We start from the raw sequence: 22,106 nt of genomic DNA on the forward strand, positions 1-22,106 counted from the left end.
CTTTATTCATATCATTGACATTTTGTGTTTTGATTTCTGTATTGTCATTCTATGGTGTAAATAACTTAAAACTTTATCTCACTAAATTTTGTAAAATCGTTGATTTTATAGTTATGTCAGAAAATAACTGGGTAAATCCCATCCAAATAGATTTCAATTTACAGATGAAACTCTACATCACCCCTGGGAGATGGGTCGTCCGGCTTTAAGAAAATACCAAGTGCAAGTGGAAATGGATTGTCATTAGCCGACAACAAGCCGAAATCATCCCGTGTGTCATACAGCTGAGTTGTCAGTTTGCCGTTAATGTCTACTTTCAATAAAATATCTAAGTATGAAACAGAAGTGGACGACTCCGTGGTGTCTTTTACTTCGAGCTCACAGGCCAGGGATATATCGAATCGACATATGAATGAAAATTATTATTGTTAATAGATAATACATGCACGTCGTCTAAATATATATCTATGTCGAATTGAAGCCACAGCAAAAGAATTTTTCTTCTCATGCAGACGTTTTTGAATAAATTCTGCTTCATAGGAATATAAAAACAGGTCAGCTAAGAAAGGAGCACAATCTATACTTATGGGAATCCTAACAGACTGTTGGAAGACCTGGTCACCAAAGACCACGAAGATATTGTCAATGAGAAACTCCAGCATATATTTTGATTCAACTTCAGAGTACTTGTGCGTTGAATCAGAGGGGTGTTTAACAAAATAATTTTTTGGACGACTAATCACTAGATATGAATATTTGCGTTTTCCATTTTTGTTGAAGAAGCAACTGTCTATGATATCAAAAAGTCTAGTCTTTAATTTATCGTGAGGAATTGTCGTGTAAAGTGTTGAAAAGTAATACGTCTTGATGTTGATATTAGAAGAGTTTTGCTACTTCAAGTTTACTGAAAGTTCTTTAGATTTATTTAGAATCCACATTTGATTTACACCACTTCTGGCATATGTAGTCGCACAGTAAGTTTGAAGTTTCTCCTTCACAGCTGTTAATATTTTCGTGAGGTGCAAAGATAGGGGCTTGGTAGAACATTTACTGGATCCAGCAATGTATCTTTGCTTGTAATGGTTTTTATGAAGTTTATGAATCCAGTATAGGTACGGTAATTCATATCCATCCTACCCATTGACTGGGATATTAAATGTGTCTAAAATTTGAAGAATTTCATTTTTTGAAAGGGCAGATGGAGTATAAGTACGATTACCCAAAGAGGAATTAATGCCAAGTTCGTTTAAAATACAGTTGTAATAATGAGCCTAACAAAGACCATGTTGTTACAGGCTTTGTCAGCTGGAACCAAAATATATTCCTCATGTAACCTATCTATTCTTTTATCACATCTGGTTTACTAAACACAGAAGAATAGACGGTGCGTACTTTTGTTTTGATGTGTCTAATGTGGGGTGTTTACCCAACTCTATATATTTATTGCTTATAGGAGTTATGAGACTGATCGCTGCATGTTCGTTATCTTCACCTTTATAGGAGTTGTGAAATTGATCGCTGTTCGTTATCTTCACCTCTATAGGAGTTATGAGATTGATCGCTGTTCGTTATCTTCACCTTGATAGGAGTTATGAGATTGATCGCTGTTCGTTATCTTCACCTTTATAGGAGTTGTAAAATTGATCGCTGTTCGTTATCTTCACCTTTATAGGAGTTATGAGATTGATCGCTGTTCGTTATCTTATTCATCTTTATAGGAGTTATGATATTGATTACTGTTCGTTATCTTCATCTTTATAGGAGTTATGAGATTGATCGCTGTTCGTTATCTTCACCTTTATAGGAGTTATGAGATTGATCACTGTTCGTTATCTTCACCTTTATAGGAGTTATGAGATTGATCGCTGTTCGTTATCTTATTCATCTTTATAGGAGTTATGATATTGATTACTGTTCGTTATCTTCATCTTTATAGGAGTTATGAGATTGATCACTGTTCGTTATCTTCACCTTTATAGGAGTTATGAGATTGATCACTGTTCGTTATCTTCACCTTTATAGGAGTTATGAGATTGATCACTGTTCGTTATCTTCACCTTTATAGGAGTTGTGAAATTGATCGCTGTTCGTTATCTTCACCTTTATAGGAGTTATGAGATTGATCGCTGTTCGTTATCTTCACCTTTATAGGAGTTGTGAAATTGATCGCTGTTCGTTATCTTCACCTTTATAGGAGTTATGAGATTGATCACTGTTCGTTACCTTCACCTTTATAGGAGTTATGAGATTGATTACTGTTCGTTATCTTCACCTTTATAGGAGTTATGAGATTGATCACTGTTCGTTATCTTCACCTTTATAGGAGTTATGAGATTGATCGCTGTTCGTTATCTTATTCATCTTTATAGGAGTTATGATATTGATTACTGTTCGTTATCTTCATCTTTATAGGAGTTATGAGATTGATCGCTGTTCGTTATCTTCACCTTTATAGGAGTTAGGAGATTGATCACTGTTCGTTATCTTCACCTTTATAGGAGTTATGAGATTGATCGCTGTTCGTTATCTTCACCTTTATAGGAGTTGTGAAATTGATCGCTGTTCGTTATCTTCACCTTTATAGGAGTTATGAGATTGATCGCTGTTCGTTATCTTCACCTTTATAGGAGTTGTGAAATTGATCGCTGTTCGTTATCTTCACCTTTATAGGAGTTATGAGATTGATCACTGTTCGTTACCTTCACCTTTATAGGAGTTATGAGATTGATTACTGTTCGTTATCTTCACCTTTATAAGAGTTCTGAGATTGATCACTGTTCGTTATCTTCACCTTTATAGGAGTTATGAGATTGATCGCTGTTCGTTATCTTCACCTTTACAGGAGTTATGAGATTGATCGCTGTTTGTTATCTTCACCTTTCATTATACAATCTTATTTGCAAATTCAATTCATTTCAATTATAAAAGTTATTTACAGAATGTTAACACCGCTACATAATCCCGGCCCTAATGGTATTGTATAACCCGATGAAAGAAACAAAACCCATAATTAATGTTCGTAAACATTTCATACTTCAAAAGTTTTAAAGGGTGAGAATGTGCCCGAAACCAAACTAAACACTTGAAATATTTTACAAAATAGATCTAGAGATCTAACTCCTTTATACCCTACCACCTCACCCTTACACCTCGGCTTTGAATCCACGAAAACTTCATTATTTTAAAACCATTAGAAGTGAACGGATTGGCCAAAATCAGAGGAAAGTTTATCCAAAACATGGCGACAAATTATTATCTACCATTTATAAATTTATTCGGACACATATCGACCAAATAAAAGACTAAAGATTGGTACAGAATAAGATTGGGACAGAATGACCGGGACTGTTTTACTAATGGGCGGATTGACTGAGTAAACATTGAACGGGAACTCTTTCGTTGTAGAAGGTATGTTTAGTATATGTAGGAAAAACAAACTAATCATCTCTTGAGTGCGAAAGGTTAGAAATGGGTATTATATTCTCAGTTATTTCGTTTTTAGCTTATCTCAGTTGCCGTTTAAATTTTTGTTTACGTTAATTGCGATGTATGTTAATGGAAATTCTGTCTTTTAACTCTTCAAATGACATTACATGAAGTTTTTGAGAAATTGTAATCACCACTGGTCACTGTCAAAAACATCCTCCTGTTGACAAATGAAATGTGACAGTGTTGCACAGTGCTTAGATCATTGTCTGGTTATTCTAACTGTATAACTGTAAGGTAGGGGGTATTATTTTTATAAACAAATATTCTGAATTCTTTTATTATGAAATGAAATCTAGTTTTCTATACATGAGTATTGCGCTTGTCCTTGGCATGTCTTAGTCATGTGATACACACCAGTAACACACATTATGAATGTAATTACTTACGGCATTTTACTGTCTATTTTTGTTGGAAGTATCTGGAGAGAAAAAAAAAACAACATCTTTTATTTTCGTATTGGAGGGGGGGGGGGGGTATATTTCTACAAACTCATTTCCCTGTTTCCCTTTATTCTATTTTTTCTTTTTCTTTTTTTTTTTTTTTTTTTTTTATAATTCTTGTTATCTTAATATAGTATCCACTGCACAAATTATTCAACAACAATGAGTAACATATTTAAGATTTGCAACCCTTATTTAGTGTAGATCTATATGTATATTGAAGCAAACCCAATGATTTACTGTAAGTCTTCCATGCTGTAATTTTTCCAAGTAATATACTTTCTCTGCATAATAATATGTAAAGCATTGTAATCAAAACTTTCATATCTAAGGCTGCAAATTTTCCCATGATTTTAAAGGACTTGTAAAAAAAAAAGTTAAAATAAATACTGTGTGTGTTTATCTTACTAGTGGGATTCATATTTTGGCACCTGGCTGGCATTGGTGATAAAGTAGTTGCACATTGCATATTATCATACATAAAAGAAATGATAAATCACAAATATACCAAATGGTGTAAAATTTTGAATGTGCTAAAATAAGTGCACATGTAATGTCAGGTGAGTCATAAAAAGCTACATATATGTAGGTAGAAATAGTCTTTGCACAGGACCTGTTTAATTATGTAATGTCAGTCCATTTCAACAGAGTGCCTTTAAATTTCATTGAACTATGAAATACACAATATATAAACAGATACGAAAAATGCAATGATCCGTTTTATAATTACACATGTATGACTTAATTGTTTATGAAAGCTACAGGATAAATATCTCTAAGACATTCTCTTACTTTTTTCAAGGAATATATCAATCACGTTTCTGCATTATGCGGTGTTAAATTCTTAGGAAGCATACTTTTGACACAATATCTCTTTAATCCCAATTATAATATATTAACAATATACACCTTATTTCTTTAATCCTGATTAGGCCAAAATAAAATATTTGTGTTTCCGGTTTCCCGACCCTACCTACATTTTTGCTGCGGACCCTAAATATTTTATTGAGGATGTAGATAAATAAAAACTGAAATTTTCAAACCAGAATGTTTTTCATTTTGCATTCGAGTTTCTCTGATTAACATTTTGACTACTATTGATCTTCATAATGTTTGAAAAGTAATTGTAAAAACTAATGAAATGAAATATTTGACCTATCTACCCTACCTAATATTTGGGGAAGTGAAATGGGAAACACATGCATGTATATTTCATTTTGGCTTTATGATGCATACATATGTATGTTCTTGTACTGCACATAGAATGCTTTATACTTTTAAAAGAATTAAATTTTGGTTTTGAAAATACATGAGGGTATGGACTGCAACGCTTCGTGCTGGCATACTATTTTTTGAAGTATGCCAGCTTGAATCATCACAGATCATATCCTCATGTATTATCAAAAATGAAATTTATTTCTTATATTTACATTCTACTTTCAATTCTGTTGGAATACTCGATCATTAGAATAGACATACATGACTGCAGCACATTCATGCGGAAATGGCCATCATTACAATTTGTAAAGATATCGGAGGCAAAAATACTGGGGAATGAAAATATTACCGAAAGAACACACCAATGAACTCTTTCTTTTACATCTTACAAATGAAATTGCATGGGAAAGATACTGCATATATACTTCATTTTTCACAATTGTTGGGGCGAAGGTCAGGACCCCTGGTCTCCCCCTCTGGATCCAGCCATGTAATTTCACTTTTATGTACTAGTATATTAAACTTTATTTCATAGAGATATTGGGACTTCCATTTTCTTGTTCAACATGTATGAAATGGTGTGATTTTAAAGTTGCATTTTGATTGCATTGAGAAATTTTCGTAGGAGGGTGTTCTGATTTTCTGACACAATGGACAAATGCCCAGTGTAATGGAGAAATATGATGAGGATATTTATGAAAACCCCTTCTACACAACGCTGCAGAATGAGTTTAGCCAACTGTATGATGAGGTTACATCACTCAGATGCACGGTACAGTACATGCACTACTGTCTACTGATCATGTGACTACATATGTATCTACGTACTCCATGTATGGATATAAATATACATCATGTACTTGGATCTCATGTTTTAAATGCTATTTGACTGCTCTTGTTTTGTGCCTATCCTCTTTTTCTGAATTTCAAAACTATCTTGCTATTCTGTATCTTAATCCAAAGATTATACTTCTGTAATAAACTTATTTTGTAGCTATGCATTCCACAGTACTCTGTGGCAGAGAAGGAGAAAATATCAGAGGCGGACCTGAAGGATCACATCCTTATTACTGAGGGAGGTGATGATAGGTTGAAAACATGGTCTGGTAAGGTGAGCATGATGTTAGAAGAATTGTCTTGTAGATGGTACCTGCATTTATTTTATAAGCGTCCATGACTTAGGACCCCCTCCCTTTTCCCCAACAAAGAATCTATTGCCTCTCTTTAAAATTTATTAATGAAACCTATATTGCAAGTTATGGTAATCACAAGTGATAAATTATGATACTCTATACCTATTATGATGGAAAGACAGAGTCAAAACTGGAGACTAACACCTTGCAGTTTAATTTGCAGAAGATTCTCATGAGTAGATACATGTACCACATGGTATTTAATAGGGTTCGAATAATGACCGCCCTTGTCAACCAAATAAACTTATCGTGCATTCTCATAATGTGTTGGTGATCTGTTCTTTAAGTTTAATATTTTGATGGACATTAATTTCAAGGTAATGAAAAAAAAGTAATAAAATTTTAATTTACATATATTAGCACTTGTTTCCCTATATCATTGAATATGTTTGAAATTGTTAATGTGTAATTTAATGATTTTATAGTAAATAATCCAACAAAGTTTTCCACATTCTGGAATATGAATTTGAGGTTTTTGTAATTATCTATTAGGACACTACAGCCAATTTTTTTTTATACATACATTGGGTTTATACATGTACTATCCGTGTAAGTTATATGATACAAAGCTTTATTTGAAGGACTTCCCATGATTTTATGAAATTTTGTAGAATGTTAAAATAGAAGAAGATCAGGTAAAGATATCACTAGGTCAGGAAGAATCAGTGGTGAGTATGTGTTACAGTTGTATAAGTGAAGGGGAAAAAGAAACAATCCATTAAAAGATTTAGCTGTAAAGCTGCACATAATGTTAGATGCAGTCATTTTAATTATGTTTGAGATTTTTGTGGAGTAAATTCAGATGATGTACATGCAGCATGCTATGAAATTTAAAGAAACTCACCTTCTTCTCCAGATAAGTTTAGGACATAAATGGGTCGATATTTTGGTCTACATTCCAGAATTTTGAAAAGTAAATTTTATTAAGGAATTTACATTACATTGTAATTGCACATTATTGTACACATACCAAAATTGCATTTAAAAAAAACAATCAAGGTTACATCAAATGATTCTACAGTGTATGTAATAGCTTCTTCAGCTTTCAATATCAGAATGTTTCATTAACATTGAATTAAACGATCTTGAAATAGTAATTATTTCATGGATAAGTTATTTTGTAATGAATATAAGCATGATATATTCTTATACCATTAAGAGCCATATATATAACAGCACACATCTTGTTTTTCATTCTAAAGGTCAGCATACTGTTTGAAGAGTCATTCTACAACAACAATGAGGAAAACTACCAAGTTCTCTGTACTGAATATTTCATAAACAAACCATCTGGTAATTTGGATATTCATTTTTATTTTTAGAGAAATTTAGATGCTGCTTCAGCATAATATCTCAATGTAAAGAGGCCCTGGTCTCTCTCAGATGAAAATCTCTACACACACACTGTAAAATTCTGTTATATACTGGTGTATATCGTTTTTGTGAGCAGGGAATCGAAAAAAGGAGGAGACTGTAAAGGAGGCCATCCCAAAAGATTTTGAGGAATGTAAAGCTTACCTGTTTGGTCACCATGGTAAGGATGAAGTGATTTTATCTGTGCTACGGGTGGAAAAAATTAGGGAATGTTCATGAACAGTGCAAATCTTTTGGTCCAGAATATCATTTCATTCATTAAATGATATTGATGCAAAGCTGTCTTCTCCCATTGCAGTGAAAAATGAATAGAATATATATATATATAAATTGTAGGAGGGAAGAGACTTCAAGAATCATTGGAAAAGCAGTTGGAATCCTTTTCAAAGCAGTACAGAAATTTGGCAGCTGAAAAATTCATAGTCATTGTGGTAGGGAAATAAAACTTTGCCAGATTGATTGTTTATGCACAAAGTATAGTTTAAATAGATCTCACAGAGGTAGTCTTTGTTTTACTGTATCATATATATATATACAATCAGAATTATGAAAGTTTTGAGGATAGGCAGGACATGGATCATGTGACTGAAATACAGGTATGTTACAGCATCAATGTCATAATAGTTGCTTTTTCGCTTTAGTAGCATGACATCTCAGCTTACTAAACTCTGTTACATGTAATATATATTGTAGTAGGTTATGATGTTTTAGCTGTTTGTACATTGTGATGTCACAATGTAAGGCTCTCAAACCTGACTGAGAAAATCACTGAGATGTGATTTTTAAAAAATTGACCAATTCTCTGACTATTTTGGAAAATTGTTCAGAATCAGTTTGATTTCTTTTTTTGATTCTTAATTAAGTATTGATAAGCATTAAGGTACCGTTTAAGAATATATATACATGTACCTGTATGATTACCAATCTAATTAGAATTAGATCTTCCATCTGCTCCTCAGTTTTTGATACGTCGTGTCGTATCGAAAACTGGGGAGCGGATGGAAGATCTAATTTTAATTAGATTGGTATGATTACATGATCATTGTTAAATGCTGCTGTAACTGTAGTATGATTTAACATTGAGGAAAGCTTGAGTGCTTCATATTCCCAGGACATATTAAGTCCATAAAATGTGCTTTGAAAAAAAATTCATTGACATATTTTCTCATACATGTAAATTCAGATGTGTCTGTAACAATACTGAAAGTGGAGGTTGTACGTAGTGGGAATTATTGGTTATATTTTTTGACTAGACCACAAAATCTGAAAAGATGCTGAAAATTTATTAAAAGGATGCCCATTCAATTATTGTCTGAATTGCAGACTGAAATTAAATTCAGAGAAAATTTTAAGAGGACTATGAGGAACTATACTGTCAATCATTTTTCAAAGGTGTTCAGGGAAGGTAACTCTTCCATACCCATAACTCCCTTTATTGACAAGAAAACTCACATGAGTTGGACATGTTCGTATTGAGGATCCCCTACACTACGATTTTACCAAGAAAGAGGAAAATTAATTCAGAAAGAATTTTTCATGCCACTGTCCTGCTTATCCTTAAATTAAAGAAGTTTGTGGAGAGGGCGTATATTTTAAAAACTAATCAAAATATTTTTATGAAACATCAGTTGCTGCTCAAGAATACATGTATAACAGTGATTCATTCTGAAAATGGTTATCATGAGTCCAGTGGACTCCCCTTAATTACAATAATGAGTCCCATGCTAAAATCAATGAGTCCAAATTTCATTCCTTTAAACAAAAAGCCTGACAATCACAGGTATAAACAAACCAAGTTAAGGAAGAAGCTAGCTTACTGTTGACACCCCCCTCCTAGGGAATTTATATTTCGCTTTTTATTACAAGCCATCAGATAATTCATTTGCAGAAAATTCTTATACGTAGTTCATATTGCAAAATGATTTTGAGATGAAGAAAATTCTCAAGACCAAGTTCATGCAACAGATCAATCAATGATTTGAATTTTAAGAGTGGTGCAATGTAAATTTCCTGATACTAACCAATCCACACACACAAATAAGTTTATGATCCGCCAAGTTCACGCGTTTGAAATATCATAATTCTTAATTCGGAATATCTTGGGTATGTAGTACGTTCTGGAGCTTAGATTTTGTACGAATTACTGGAGGGAAAATGAAAACATTTACATATACTTTCAAGTTTTCATGCGTCCGCTGGGATGCACAGTTATTGAAATAATGCGTAATTTACGAAGGACGCACGCCAAAATGAATCACTGGTATAGTAAATGATATACAAAGTTTTAGTAAGATATCTTAAAGATTCTTAAAATCATTTATAATTTTCCTGTTACCATGTGTAGTGGTACCCATGATAAGATTGCAGTGAAAAAGTCCCTATCCTTTAAGAACTGCCTTTGTACATGCTGAAATTGGGATGTTTGCAGAATACTTTTTATGAACATTCTTTTCTATTGTGTACCATAGGAAGTCGCAAGTACCCAGTTTACCAAAGCAATGCAGACAGTTTTGAAGGATTCATCAATTGTAAGAATTTACATGTACATTTGTACATGTATATTGCTGTATATATTAGAGACTTGTATTCATGCTGATTACATGAACTACAATGTATATTGCTATGTAATTTATAAACTGTTTAGAAGTATTATTTTTTCCCTGAGAAACATTAGATCTGTAATAGAAATATATACTTACAGTATTTCTTTATCTCTTGAATTCAGCGTAGACGAGTGCATGAGAACAAAAGAGAAATGGACATGTTGAAGTCAGCAGTGGAGGTCAGCACATAATATTAGACACAATAGTTATCATAAGTGTTCCTAGAGAATGTGTTTTTGTCATCAGGAAAGCATTTCCTTCACTATTGTAGACTTATATTATGTCTCCCCTTCCCAGAAGAGGGACATTGTTTTAGTGTAAATTCTTCTTTTTCCGCTTTTCATACAAAGTTTGTCCGGGCCATAACTTTTTTGTCTTTTGACATAGGTCCTTAATATATGGTATGTGGTATACCATGGTAAGACAGTGTGTCACATACCACTTTGATGACCTTGACCTTGTATGTAAAGGTCAAATGATAGAATTATAAGAATTTTTTTGGCAATTTTGTTTTTTATCCAGACCATAACTTTTTCATCTTTTGACATAAGCCTTTGATATTTAGTATGTGGTTATACCGTGATGAGACAGTGTCTCCCATATCATTTCTGATGATCTTTGACCTTGACCTTTTATGTAAAGGTCAAATAATACAATTTGTGGACAATTTTTTGTCTGGACCAAATTTTTTTGCCTTTTGACATAGGCTTTTGATATTTGGTATATTGGCAAGTTTACTTTACTATCATATGTTCACAACACCATTCCTTGGTTGAAGCATATATACATGAATGTGACTGTTATGTAGTGTAACTCTTTAATTTTCCACTTTAAAGATGATTTCTTAAAAACATCTAAAAAAAACAAACAAACAAAAAAAACTATGGAAAATGGAAGGGTAGACATTAGTCTTAGTGTCCTAAAGCAATTCTTCCTAGTTTTAACTTACATATGTAAATACAAAAATTGTATCTCAACATTTTTAAAATGTGGATTCAAGTGTTTTCTTATCAAATTATGGAACCTGGGGTTAGTTAGGAGCTAATAGGAATAAAATTTTTTATACATAATGTATGAATATAGGGACAAATCATTAAAAATCTTTTCCAGAACAGCAAGGTATTAATAGTGATATTGATTTTAAAGCATTCTTATGTTGTGTGGATTCAAATCTGGTTAAGTCAATATCCCATGGAACTAGTGTGGGGTCATAATATGGGGTCAAACATTTTCCTGGGAATAAAGAGGGAAGAAAATCTTTACAAAGTTTTCTAAAGAACAGCAGGGGCGCTGTGATTCTGGTGATCATTGTAGCCCATGGGCCTGTTTTTATGCTATGAATTCAAAGTGCAAAATGGACATATTTCTCCATATCATTTTTCTAGCCATGACTTCAATAATATGCTGTATGTTTGATTTTTGCAATAGATATACATGATGGTGATTGTTCACCGGGGACTTTTCCAAGCTGTACAGACTAATTTGGCAGCTGAGGATGCTGAAGTAAATAAGTGTGCTCGAAGTCTGTCTAACATCAAACTAGACGATCTGGGGGTTCGTCAAGAGTTTATGGCCAACATCAGACTAGCCAGGAAGGAATTACAGGCCATCAACAAGTTCTGCACACCTCTGGGTAGACTTCTGTGTCTGAAGAGGGTTGTCTCTCACCTCAGTACACCTACTAAAGATACAAATAAGAAAGGTAATTAAGTTTTGCACACCTCTGAGTAGACTTCTGTGTCTGAAGAGGGTTGTCTCTCACCTCAGTACACCTACTAAAGATACAAATAAGAAAGGTAATTAAGTTTTGCACACCTCTGGGTAGACTTCTGTGTCTGAAGAGGGTTGTCTCTCACCTCAGTACACCAACTAAAGATACAAATAAGAAAGGTAATTATACCCCCCGCAACAAGTTGTGGGGGGGTATACTGGAATCGGGTTGTCCGTCTGTCCGTCCGTCCATTCGTCCGTCCATCCGTCCGTCTGTAGACGCAATGGTTTCCGGGCTCTAAAGCATTATCCTTTCCACCTACCGTCACCATATCATATATATGGACTACCCATAAGATGAAGATGTTCCCTATCGATTTTGGGGTTAAAGGGTCAAAAGTCAAGCGCACTGGACATTGAAGTAGCAATGTGGTTTCCGGGCTCTAAAGCGTTATCCTTTCCACCTACAGTCACCATATCATATATATGGACTACCCATGGGATGAAGATGTTCCCTATCGATTTTGGGGTCAAAGGGTCAAAGGTCAAGCGCATTGGACATCGAAGTAGCAATATGGTTTCCGGGCTCTAAAGCGTTATCCTTTCCACCTACAGTCACCATATCATACATATGGACTACCCATGGGATGAAGATGTTCCCTATCGATTTTGGGGTCAAAAGGTCAAAGGTCAAGCGTACTGGACATCGAAGTAGCAATATGGTTTCCGGGCTCTAAAGTGTTATACTTTCCACCTACAGTCACCATATCATACATATGGATTACCCATGGGATGAAGATGTTCCCTATCGATTTTGGGGTCAAAAGGTCAAAGGTCACGTGCACTGGACATCGAAGTAGCAATATGGTTCGGTTTGTCATGCCATTTGTTTTTTACACTCAGAAAAGAGGTAGTTTATACCTATTACCAACACCCTTTGGGAGATTGGGGTAAGCGGGGGGTATTCTTAGTGAGCATTGCTCATAGTACCTCTTGTTAAGTTTTGCACACCTCTGGGTAGACTTCTGTGTCTGAAGAGGGTTGTCTCTCACCTCAGTACACCTACTAAAGATACAAATAAGAAAGGTAATTAAGTTTTGCACACCTCTGGGTAGACTTTTGTGTCTGAAGAGGGTTGTCTCTCACCTCAGTACACCTACTAAAGATACAAATAAGAAAGGTAATTAAGTTTTGCACACCTCTGAGTAGACTTCTGTGTCTGAAGAGGGTTGTCTCTCACCTCAGTACACCAACTAAAGATACAAATAAGAAAGGTAATTAAGTTTTGCACACCTCTGGGTAGACTTTTGTGTCTGAAGAGGGTTGTCTCTCACCTCAGTACACCTACTAAAGATACAAATAAGAAAGGTAATTAAGTTTTGCACACCTCTGGGTAGACTTCTGTGTCTGAAGAGGGTTGTCTCTCACCTCAGTACACCAACTAAAGATACAAATAAGAAAGGTAATTAAAGTGAAACATGGGAAAGGAAGTTAACGATACATGTAAATTGGAAGGGGGGGGGGGGGGGGGGGGGGGGGGGGAACACAGACAGTTAATGTTTTGAGATTTTATTACATATGCAAGAGTATCAGAATATCAAAAATGCAGTCTCATTAAAACCAACCATGCTTCTTCTATTGACAAGGATAAATTAATAAGACTGTTTCAAAAATGATAAAGGCCATTTTTATAGGTGTATCTAATTTTTAGGGAAATACATGTACATGTAACTAATAGTATGTGATATGAAATGTTATAATCTCCAGTGCTGGTATTTCATGTGCTAAGTGTATATGATATGATATGTTTATAATACAGAGTGCTTTATATCATTTGTTAAGTCCACAGATTTAATATTTGGTGATTGCATAATGAACAGAGCTCAAAGTAGATAAAAAATAGTCCCAGATTTGTTTTATACTGAAATATACGCGTGTTAATGACCAACACGTAAATCAATAAAGTATACATGTGTTAAATGACTGACATGTAAATTAATAAAGTGTACACGTGTTAATGACTGACATGTAAATTAATAAAGTATATACCTGTTAATGACTGACATAATAAAGTATATACCTGTTAATGACTGACATGTAAATTAATAAAGTATACACCTGTTAATGACTGACATGTAGATTAATAAAGTATACACCTGTTAATGACCAACACGTAAATTAATAAAGTGTACACATGTTAATGACTGACATGTAAATTAATAAAGTATATACCTGTTAATGACTGACATGTAAATTAATAAAGTATATACCTGTTAATGACTGACACGTAAATTAATAAAGTATACACCTGTTAATGACCAACACGTAAATTAATAAAGTATATACCTGTTAATGACTGACACGTAAATTAATAAAATATACACCTGGACTGAGTTTTACTAAACTTCTTATCTTACGCAAGAAATTCTTACTTAAGAATTTCGTACGTTTTAATTTAAGATACGATGCTTCTGTTTTACTAACGTGTTCTTAAGTTTCCATCGTAAACTTAACTTGCGAAATATCCGCAACTGACAATCTGACGCTGCGCAATCGCATTTGTTACTTTCGCTTTTAGTATTTCATAGTACATGTAAATTCAATATGGATTTACAGCAGTTGATGGGGTCCTCATTGGAGATTTAACAATTTTAAAGCAAATAAAGTTCAAAATAAATAATTACTAAAATCTAAGAAATTTTTGTACAAAAATATATTTGTTTTTTCTGATTGCATACGAAATATCAATCGTATTCATATTTTAGTCAGTATAGATTTAAGAAATTTGTAAAGAAATTACTTTGTGATAAATACACTGAAACCTGGTACAATAATCGAAATTAATTAATTGATGGGAAACTGTGCACTTATTTTAAACTTAAGGAGCACTTTGGTTTTGAGAACTATCTTAATAAAATAAAAAAATTTGATATTAGAAGATCTATTTGTAAGTTACGGATATCAGCTCATAAATTAATGATTGAAGTTGGTAGATATTCTGGTATTACTAGGAATGAACGAATATGTAACAAATGCAACTCCGGTTCATTAGGTGATGAGATTCATTTTTTTGATTAAATGTGAAAAGTTTGCTGATGAAAGATAATCTTTTTGTGGTGCTATAGAAAAAACAGTTAAAAATGTTACCAAACTCAATGATGAACAAAAATTAATTTACATACTATGTTCTGAAGAGCCATCCATTCTAAATATAACTGGAAAATTTATTTTGAACAATATATGCCACTGTATTTGTATATAACTATGTGTTATGTAATCACTTCAGTCTTTCTTTACTTGTATATGTACATTATTTGTGTGTATTTTCATGCTGCCCCTTGAGGGCCCTTGATTGGAAAATAAAATAAGGGAGAAAGAGAGAGAGAGAGAGATTGCTCCTTTGATTTTAGAAGCGCTTTGTATTTTATGTTACACAGAACAGTTTCTTCAATATTAGATCCGCCACTTCATCATTTGCATTATGATGTCAAAACATAGAATATGACGTCACATGTCATTATTTATTGTGTGGAGATTGAACTCGATTTGAAACCCGTGTCAAAATATGGCTGTGGTATCCTAAAAAGTATTCTTGGAGGTGAAAATTTGGGAAATTTCCAGTGAACTGATTAGGCCTACGTGTTTTCGAAAACTTATAGCCTAGCGTTCAATGAGTTCTATATTTGTCACAGTGTGAGAACTTCGCTTCTGTCGCTAAAATTTCAACGAGGACGCAGAGGTTTGTTTTCATTTTGTCTCAAAATGCTCTGGAACATCGAACAGCATGAGGGCAGCCATTTTTATTTAAATAACAATTAACTTACGAAAAAAAATATTAACTTAAGATGGCCCATAGGCTGTCGTGGAGTTACGATGATTTTTTTAACGTAATTAAGTTATGAAGTTTGATAAGACAGATTTTTATCGTAAGTTAAGGTTACGATGAAATCTTGAACTACGAAGTTTAGTAAAACTCAGCCCTGTTAATGACTGACACGTAAATTAATAAAATATATACATACATGGTTATCAACCTACAATAATATCAAAATGAGATTTGTTTGCTAAATATTGGTGATGCTGGGTTTTGTAAAGGAATTTAGTGGGATACTCCATGTTCTTTTGGGGATATTTTTGCAAAAACAAAATCTCCAGAATTTGAGGTAGGACAGGTGTCTATATCTAAAGTTACATTTTAATAACTTCAAGAAGTATAGATAACAATCCTTAAATGTTTCATTATTTGTGTTCCCTCATCATCAGACATTCAGGGGCATATACATGTATATTTTGGTCCATTTGTCAGTTTGTCTATAAACACTTTAACCTTTTCCATAACTTTGAATAGATAATGGTAGGGCTTTCATATTTCACATATATATTCCTTGTGACAAGACCTTCCTTTGGGTACTAGAATTACCTTGCTGTCGTATGAGGACATCATTGTTTTACAAACACATCTTTCTTTCTATTTTAAGATGCCCCATTGATGCTGACAACTGATGAGTTTCTACCTATAATGATATACCTCATTATCAAATCAGAAATTCCAAACTGGTAAGTTTCAAATTCAAGTCAACAGAGATTACTATAATGATATACCTCATTATCAAATCAGAAATTTCAAACTGGTGAGTTTCAAATTAAAGTAAACAGAGATTACTTTGGGCTTGAATTCTTATCATTTTCTTACTTTATCAAAAATCTCTCATGATCTTGCAGGATGGCAAATCTACAGTATATGAAGGAATTTCACTTTTCAAGAGCTTACAACTTTGATGAATTCATGTAAGTATGCAAGTAATGCAAACTGTTATAAAACTGCTTTATTGTAGCTACATGCATGTATCACTCTTACAGAGTCTGAGGGTATACGAAAATCTGAGGGGTGTACAGAATTCTGAGGGGTATACAGAAATCTGAGGGGTATACAGAAATCTGAAGGGTATACAGAATTCTGAGGGGTGTACAGAATTCTGAGGGGTATACAGAAATCTGAGGGGTGTACAGAAATCTGAGGGATGTACAGAAATATGAGAGGTATACAGAAATCTGAGGGGTATACAGAAATCTGAGGTGTGTACAGAATTTTGAAGGGTATACAAAATTTTGAAGGGTATACAGAATTCTGAAGGGTGTACAGAAATCTGAGGGGTATACAGAAATCAACATATATCTGCTGTGTTTTTCTTTATCCCTCTATTCCAATGCGAGTTCAGGTTTTACCTTTATGGTAAAAAACAATTAAATAATTTTATTATACCTCAGAATGTTTTTGCTATATAAATGTTAAGTGAATAAATTTGCTATTTCATATGGATAACGCTAGCCGTGAAATAGTTTCTGAACTATCTACCCTAGGGAAATAGTCTGGAAACTATTAACCAGATGCTATATTTGCCCGCGTTTTCTTTTCTTTGACGTCAAAGTCTGATAACTTTAATTAGTTTACTTCACTTTGGTATGTCTGACACAAGTAAAGTCTTCTTCGGTATAATAAAACACCTATTTACTGACTATTCGGACAATAGCAAGTTTATTATCCCTCTCAACAGTTACTACTTCCCTTGACTGCGCCTCAGGAAATAGTTGCTGTCTTGGGTGACAATAAACTTGCTATTGTCCTCATAGCCAGTAAATAGGTGTATACTATCAGACACAGGATTTGTGATCGACTTGAATTAATTAACTTTATTTGGACAAGATGAAATTCACATGGACTGACAATGTGAAATTCTTTCCATGACTATGCTAATTGCATAGCAGTCAGATGATGTAAAACTTATGTTTCAGTTAATTTATGGTCAATTTTTATTCCTGTTTTTTTTTTAAGATCCTGGGGCTGAAGCTTATTATGCATCTATTATAGAAGCTTATATTTGACACAATTTAAAATAGTTATGACCTCATAGAATGATCACCTAGAAAAAAAACAAGGTCTAGGTGCCGAGACTGAAAAGTTTACAAGTTTAAATCACAGAATGTGCCATCGCAGATCTAGATCAATGGTAGTAAACTTGTTTACTTACAAGATTCACTCTCAAATATGGTAATAAGGATTTCAAATTATATTATTGTTGATTACTGTGTGTGCAGTCTGTGTTATGTGCATTCTGGGTAAAATCACTAAACAGGGAGATCCTTTTGTGTAGTGATCTATTGTGAGCAGATCAAAGGATCTGATTTTAATCAGACTGATGTACATTATGTACATGTATATGGACTATGTTATACCATTATCTAGATCACACATATTTAATTATACTCTATGTTGTTTGCATTTGTGAACCTTTGATTTTGAGGAGGCATTTCTGATTACTACTACCTTATTGGATATTTGAATTTGTTAATTTTAGTTTTGTGATCATCGTTGAACACAGCCTTAGACAGTGAAGCTTAAATGCCGTACCTCTATATTAGGTTTTATTGACAACTGTTGAATTAGACAGTGAAGGAATACTTAAATGACGTACCTCTATTTTAGGTTTTACTTGACAACTGTTGAATTAGACAGTGAAGGAATACTTAAATGACGTACCTCTATTTTAGGTTTTACTTGACAACTGTTGAAGCTGCTGTTGAACACATCAAAAGTGGTTCCCTGCAGAAAGAGGCTATCAAATCTTATTCCCTCAAGGTATTGATCAAATACATATACTGAGTGTAGCGTTATCATACAAACAGTGAAAGAAATTTGATGAACCACAAAAAAAGTGTTATGCCGCTCATGGAAATATAAGTAGTTAATTAAAGCAACTTCCCTTATTTGTATGTATATGAAATTATAAGACATCAGTCAGTATGACATGTTTTGCATTATCAAGTGTAATAAAATGTCATCGGACATTACTACTGAAATTTTTCAAATATAATTCAGATCCCCGAAGCATTTTTTGCATTATATAGATTAGCCACGGTTGATGACCTGAAATTAAATTCTAATAAACTGTAGAGTACCAATACCTTTTTGCGGTTTTCTAGGACAAGCAGGTGAATCGTCAGGCTTCAGGCACCTCTAAAAGTGTGGATAGATTCTTCAGTGTAAGTTTTGTGTTGGAGAGTGCATTCAAGTTTGCTTAAAGGTTGGTATGCACTTCACCGCTATTAATCCAAATTATTGTCAAGTTACAAGGAACAAGTGTACAAAATGCAGTTGATGGTTACAAACATGATTATAGGGATATGATTTGGCAGAGAGTGTTTGTGTAAAAAGAAAGTGTATAATACAGTAAAACCTGATTATGAGGAATTTCTGGAGACACCTACATGTACATGTGCAGATTGATTTCTTGTAACATACATGGGTGCCCCTGTTATAGAATGAGTAGATACATTTGTTGAATACCAAATTTTAGCTCGCCCTAGTCACTCAGGACACCTATTGCTATTGGTCTGCTCCATCATCATCCTTTGTGCATCAACAATTGAACATTTTCAATTACTACCTTCCAATTCTTTTCACATTTGGTATGAAGCATCTTTAGGACAATGGGGACATAAGTTGTAAATTTCAGGAATCATACACCCCCAGTGCCTTTGGGGCAGGGCAAAAACTGCCAAAAAGTTTCCAATTTTCAATTTTCTTCTCTACAATCACACATCTGTAAGAAAAACTAAATGCATGGTCATGTAGAGCAGGAAGGCCAAAATTGTAAATTTCATCATCACTGTGAGTAGATCGGGTTCTGACTCTAGGGTGGGGCCAAACTTGGCATATAGTGTTTTGGTGTAAACATTTAAATAGCATTTTTTTAATGCTACTAATACTAAAATGAAACTGAATAAATGTTCAGAAGGAGCAAGTAGCTATATTGTCTAATTGATAATGTAGTGATAAATGCATGTAATTAGGAATTCCATAAAACTACATTATTTGTTTTAAAGATTATGAAAGATACATGTATGCCAGGGGTTTTCCCCCAAAAAAGAAGATTTGTAATAGAGATGAGTTTGACTGTAATTGTGACCTGTTCATTGTATATACATGTATTTTACATACATTTTGATTTGCTGTGATCTAGTACAGCTCTTGTATTTAGGATACAGTGCAACTTTTCCTTTTCAGTATGTAGAAGGCGGGGATGAGGCAGCAGTACGACTGATGCTGGGAAAACCAGACACACCTGACGAAGATGTTATCTTACAGATGTGTCACCCACTCTGTTCCTGTAACAAGTGTCGCACACTATTACGGCAAATCCCAACAGAGAAAACTCTGGTTACAGCATATACCAGAGATGACCATGGCTACACAGGTACAGTGGGAAAATATGGGCATTTGTAAATGTGTGAAGTAACAGTATTTGATGAAGGTCTCAATCTCCACCCTCGTGCTTTTAATGCTCCAATCCCCAAACTGTTGTTCAATTTTGAAGCCAGTCTGATTAAAACCAGCCCCCCTTCTTCTATCGGATGGCGATAGGAGAAGGGGGGCTGGTTTTAATCAGACTGTTTTGAAGCTAGATATCTAGATAATCAAAATAGAGTGAAATATTGATGGATTAATATACTGAGTAGTCTGTATTAGTATACTGTGTACGAGAGTTTCACTAAATTTTACACAGATATATTATAAAGGTTGAAATCAAAATATGCCCATAACAAAACAAAACAAAAAGCAAAAAATAAAAAAAATCTTAGCTCAATATTGAGAAGAAATTGAATGTACATGTAAGTCTAGTTCTTAATAAATACCTCATTATATATAAAAAAAAAATATTTGAATCAATACTGGTTTGATATTCGTGAAGTACATTATTAGATGACATCACAAGAGGATGGAGAAAACTTATCATTTTCATTATCATAACTCATATATACAGAACACTTCTTATACAGAACACTTCTTTAGAAAGCAACGGAATTTTGCATTGAATTGGTAGCTTTTAAAGACAGCGACTGAAATTTATGTATATCAAGGAATATTATTATATGTAGATGTAGTGTTTTTTGCAATGTTAATCGGCCAAGGACTCTGATAATTGTATTTTTTTCCCGCACAGCCCTTCATATCGCAGCTTTACATGGACAGGCCCACCTAGTGGACCTTTTGGTTCAGCATGGAGCGGTGGTCAATGCCAGCGATTACCTCGGTTACACTCCACTTCACTTGGCCTGCCAGAAAGGCTATCAGAATGTCCTTGTATGTAGCTAATCTGAAGAATAGAAATATGTGACAATCTAATTAAAATCATCTGTTCGGGTTTCATTTACCCTGTACTTCACCATTAACATCTGGCATTAAATGATAAAAATTATAGAGATTATTAAGATTGAATATGTGATTAGCACAATGAATTGTTAACATTAGAAATATTTGCTCTCCATGGATATTTTATTTCTTTCGCTATTTTGTTATAAATCTGTAAACAAGAGCTTTAGTCAATTAACAAAAGTACCTGAACGATCTTAGATTTCAATATATTTCTCATTATACCCCCCGAACGAAGTTATGGGGGGGGGGGGGGGGGTATATAGGAATCACTCTGTCTGTCTGTCTGTCCGTCCGTCTGTCTTTGCAGATTCGTGTCCAGGCCATAACTTCTTTGTTCTTTGACTTAGGCATACCATATTTGGCACACAGGTGGTTCACCATGAGACGATGTGTCGAGTACCTTCATGACCTCTATATGACCTTGACCTTTGACATCAAGGTCAAAATTAAAGGTTTTTTAACAATGGATTCGTATCCGGGCCTTAACTTCTTTGTTTTTTGACATAGGCATACCATATTTGACACATGAGTGTATCACCATGAGACGATGTGTCCTGTACCTTCATGACCTCCATATGACTTTGACCTCAAGGTCAAAATTAAAGGTTTTTTACAATGGATTCGTGTCAGGGCCATGACTTCTTCGTTCTTTGACATAGGCATACCATATTTGACACATGAGTGTATCACCATGAGACGATGTGTCGGGTACTTTCATGACCTCTATATGACCTTGAACTTTGACCTCAAGGTCAAAATTGATTATAGGGTTTTGACATAGTCATACCATAAGACATGGGTGTATCACCATGAGACTATGTGTCATGTACATTCATGACCTCTTTATGACTTTGACCTTTGGTCT

At 34.0% G+C, this 22,106-nt stretch overlaps 1 protein-coding gene across 6 annotated transcripts in view; it reads left to right on the forward strand.

The window, feature by feature from the left end:
• The first annotated feature begins 3,396 nt into the window (after positions 1-3,396).
• LOC125668616 (ankyrin repeat domain-containing protein 27-like) overlaps positions 3,397-22,106 on the forward strand; it is a 41,627-nt gene continuing 22,917 nt past the window's right edge. For 3 of the 6 annotated variants that reach the window (XM_048902939.2, XM_048902956.2, XM_056141880.1), the window contains exons 1-17: positions 3,397-3,461; positions 5,773-5,919; positions 6,142-6,258; positions 6,952-7,008; positions 7,543-7,633; positions 7,791-7,874; positions 8,051-8,145; positions 8,257-8,310; positions 10,183-10,242; positions 10,440-10,496; positions 11,746-12,019; positions 16,506-16,584; positions 16,750-16,815; positions 18,577-18,664; positions 19,009-19,068; positions 20,093-20,282; positions 21,030-21,169. In XM_048902939.2, the coding sequence (XP_048758896.2) occupies positions 5,806-5,919; positions 6,142-6,258; positions 6,952-7,008; positions 7,543-7,633; positions 7,791-7,874; positions 8,051-8,145; positions 8,257-8,310; positions 10,183-10,242; positions 10,440-10,496; positions 11,746-12,019; positions 16,506-16,584; positions 16,750-16,815; positions 18,577-18,664; positions 19,009-19,068; positions 20,093-20,282; positions 21,030-21,169 (1,626 nt within the window). In that variant the 5' untranslated portion in view covers positions 3,397-3,461; positions 5,773-5,805. Of the gene's footprint in view, positions 3,462-3,601; positions 3,724-5,772; positions 5,920-6,141; positions 6,259-6,951; positions 7,009-7,542; positions 7,634-7,790; positions 7,875-8,050; positions 8,146-8,256; positions 8,311-10,182; positions 10,243-10,439; positions 10,497-11,745; positions 12,020-16,505; positions 16,585-16,749; positions 16,816-18,576; positions 18,665-19,008; positions 19,069-20,092; positions 20,283-21,029; positions 21,170-22,106 lie in introns of those variants that run through there. The other 3 variants (XM_056141872.1, XM_048902967.2, XM_056141862.1) reach the window with 2 other exon arrangements.

Source organism: Ostrea edulis, chromosome 1 (genome assembly GCF_947568905.1).
Source record: "Ostrea edulis chromosome 1, xbOstEdul1.1, whole genome shotgun sequence".
Lineage (NCBI taxonomy): Eukaryota > Metazoa > Mollusca > Bivalvia > Ostreida > Ostreidae > Ostrea > Ostrea edulis.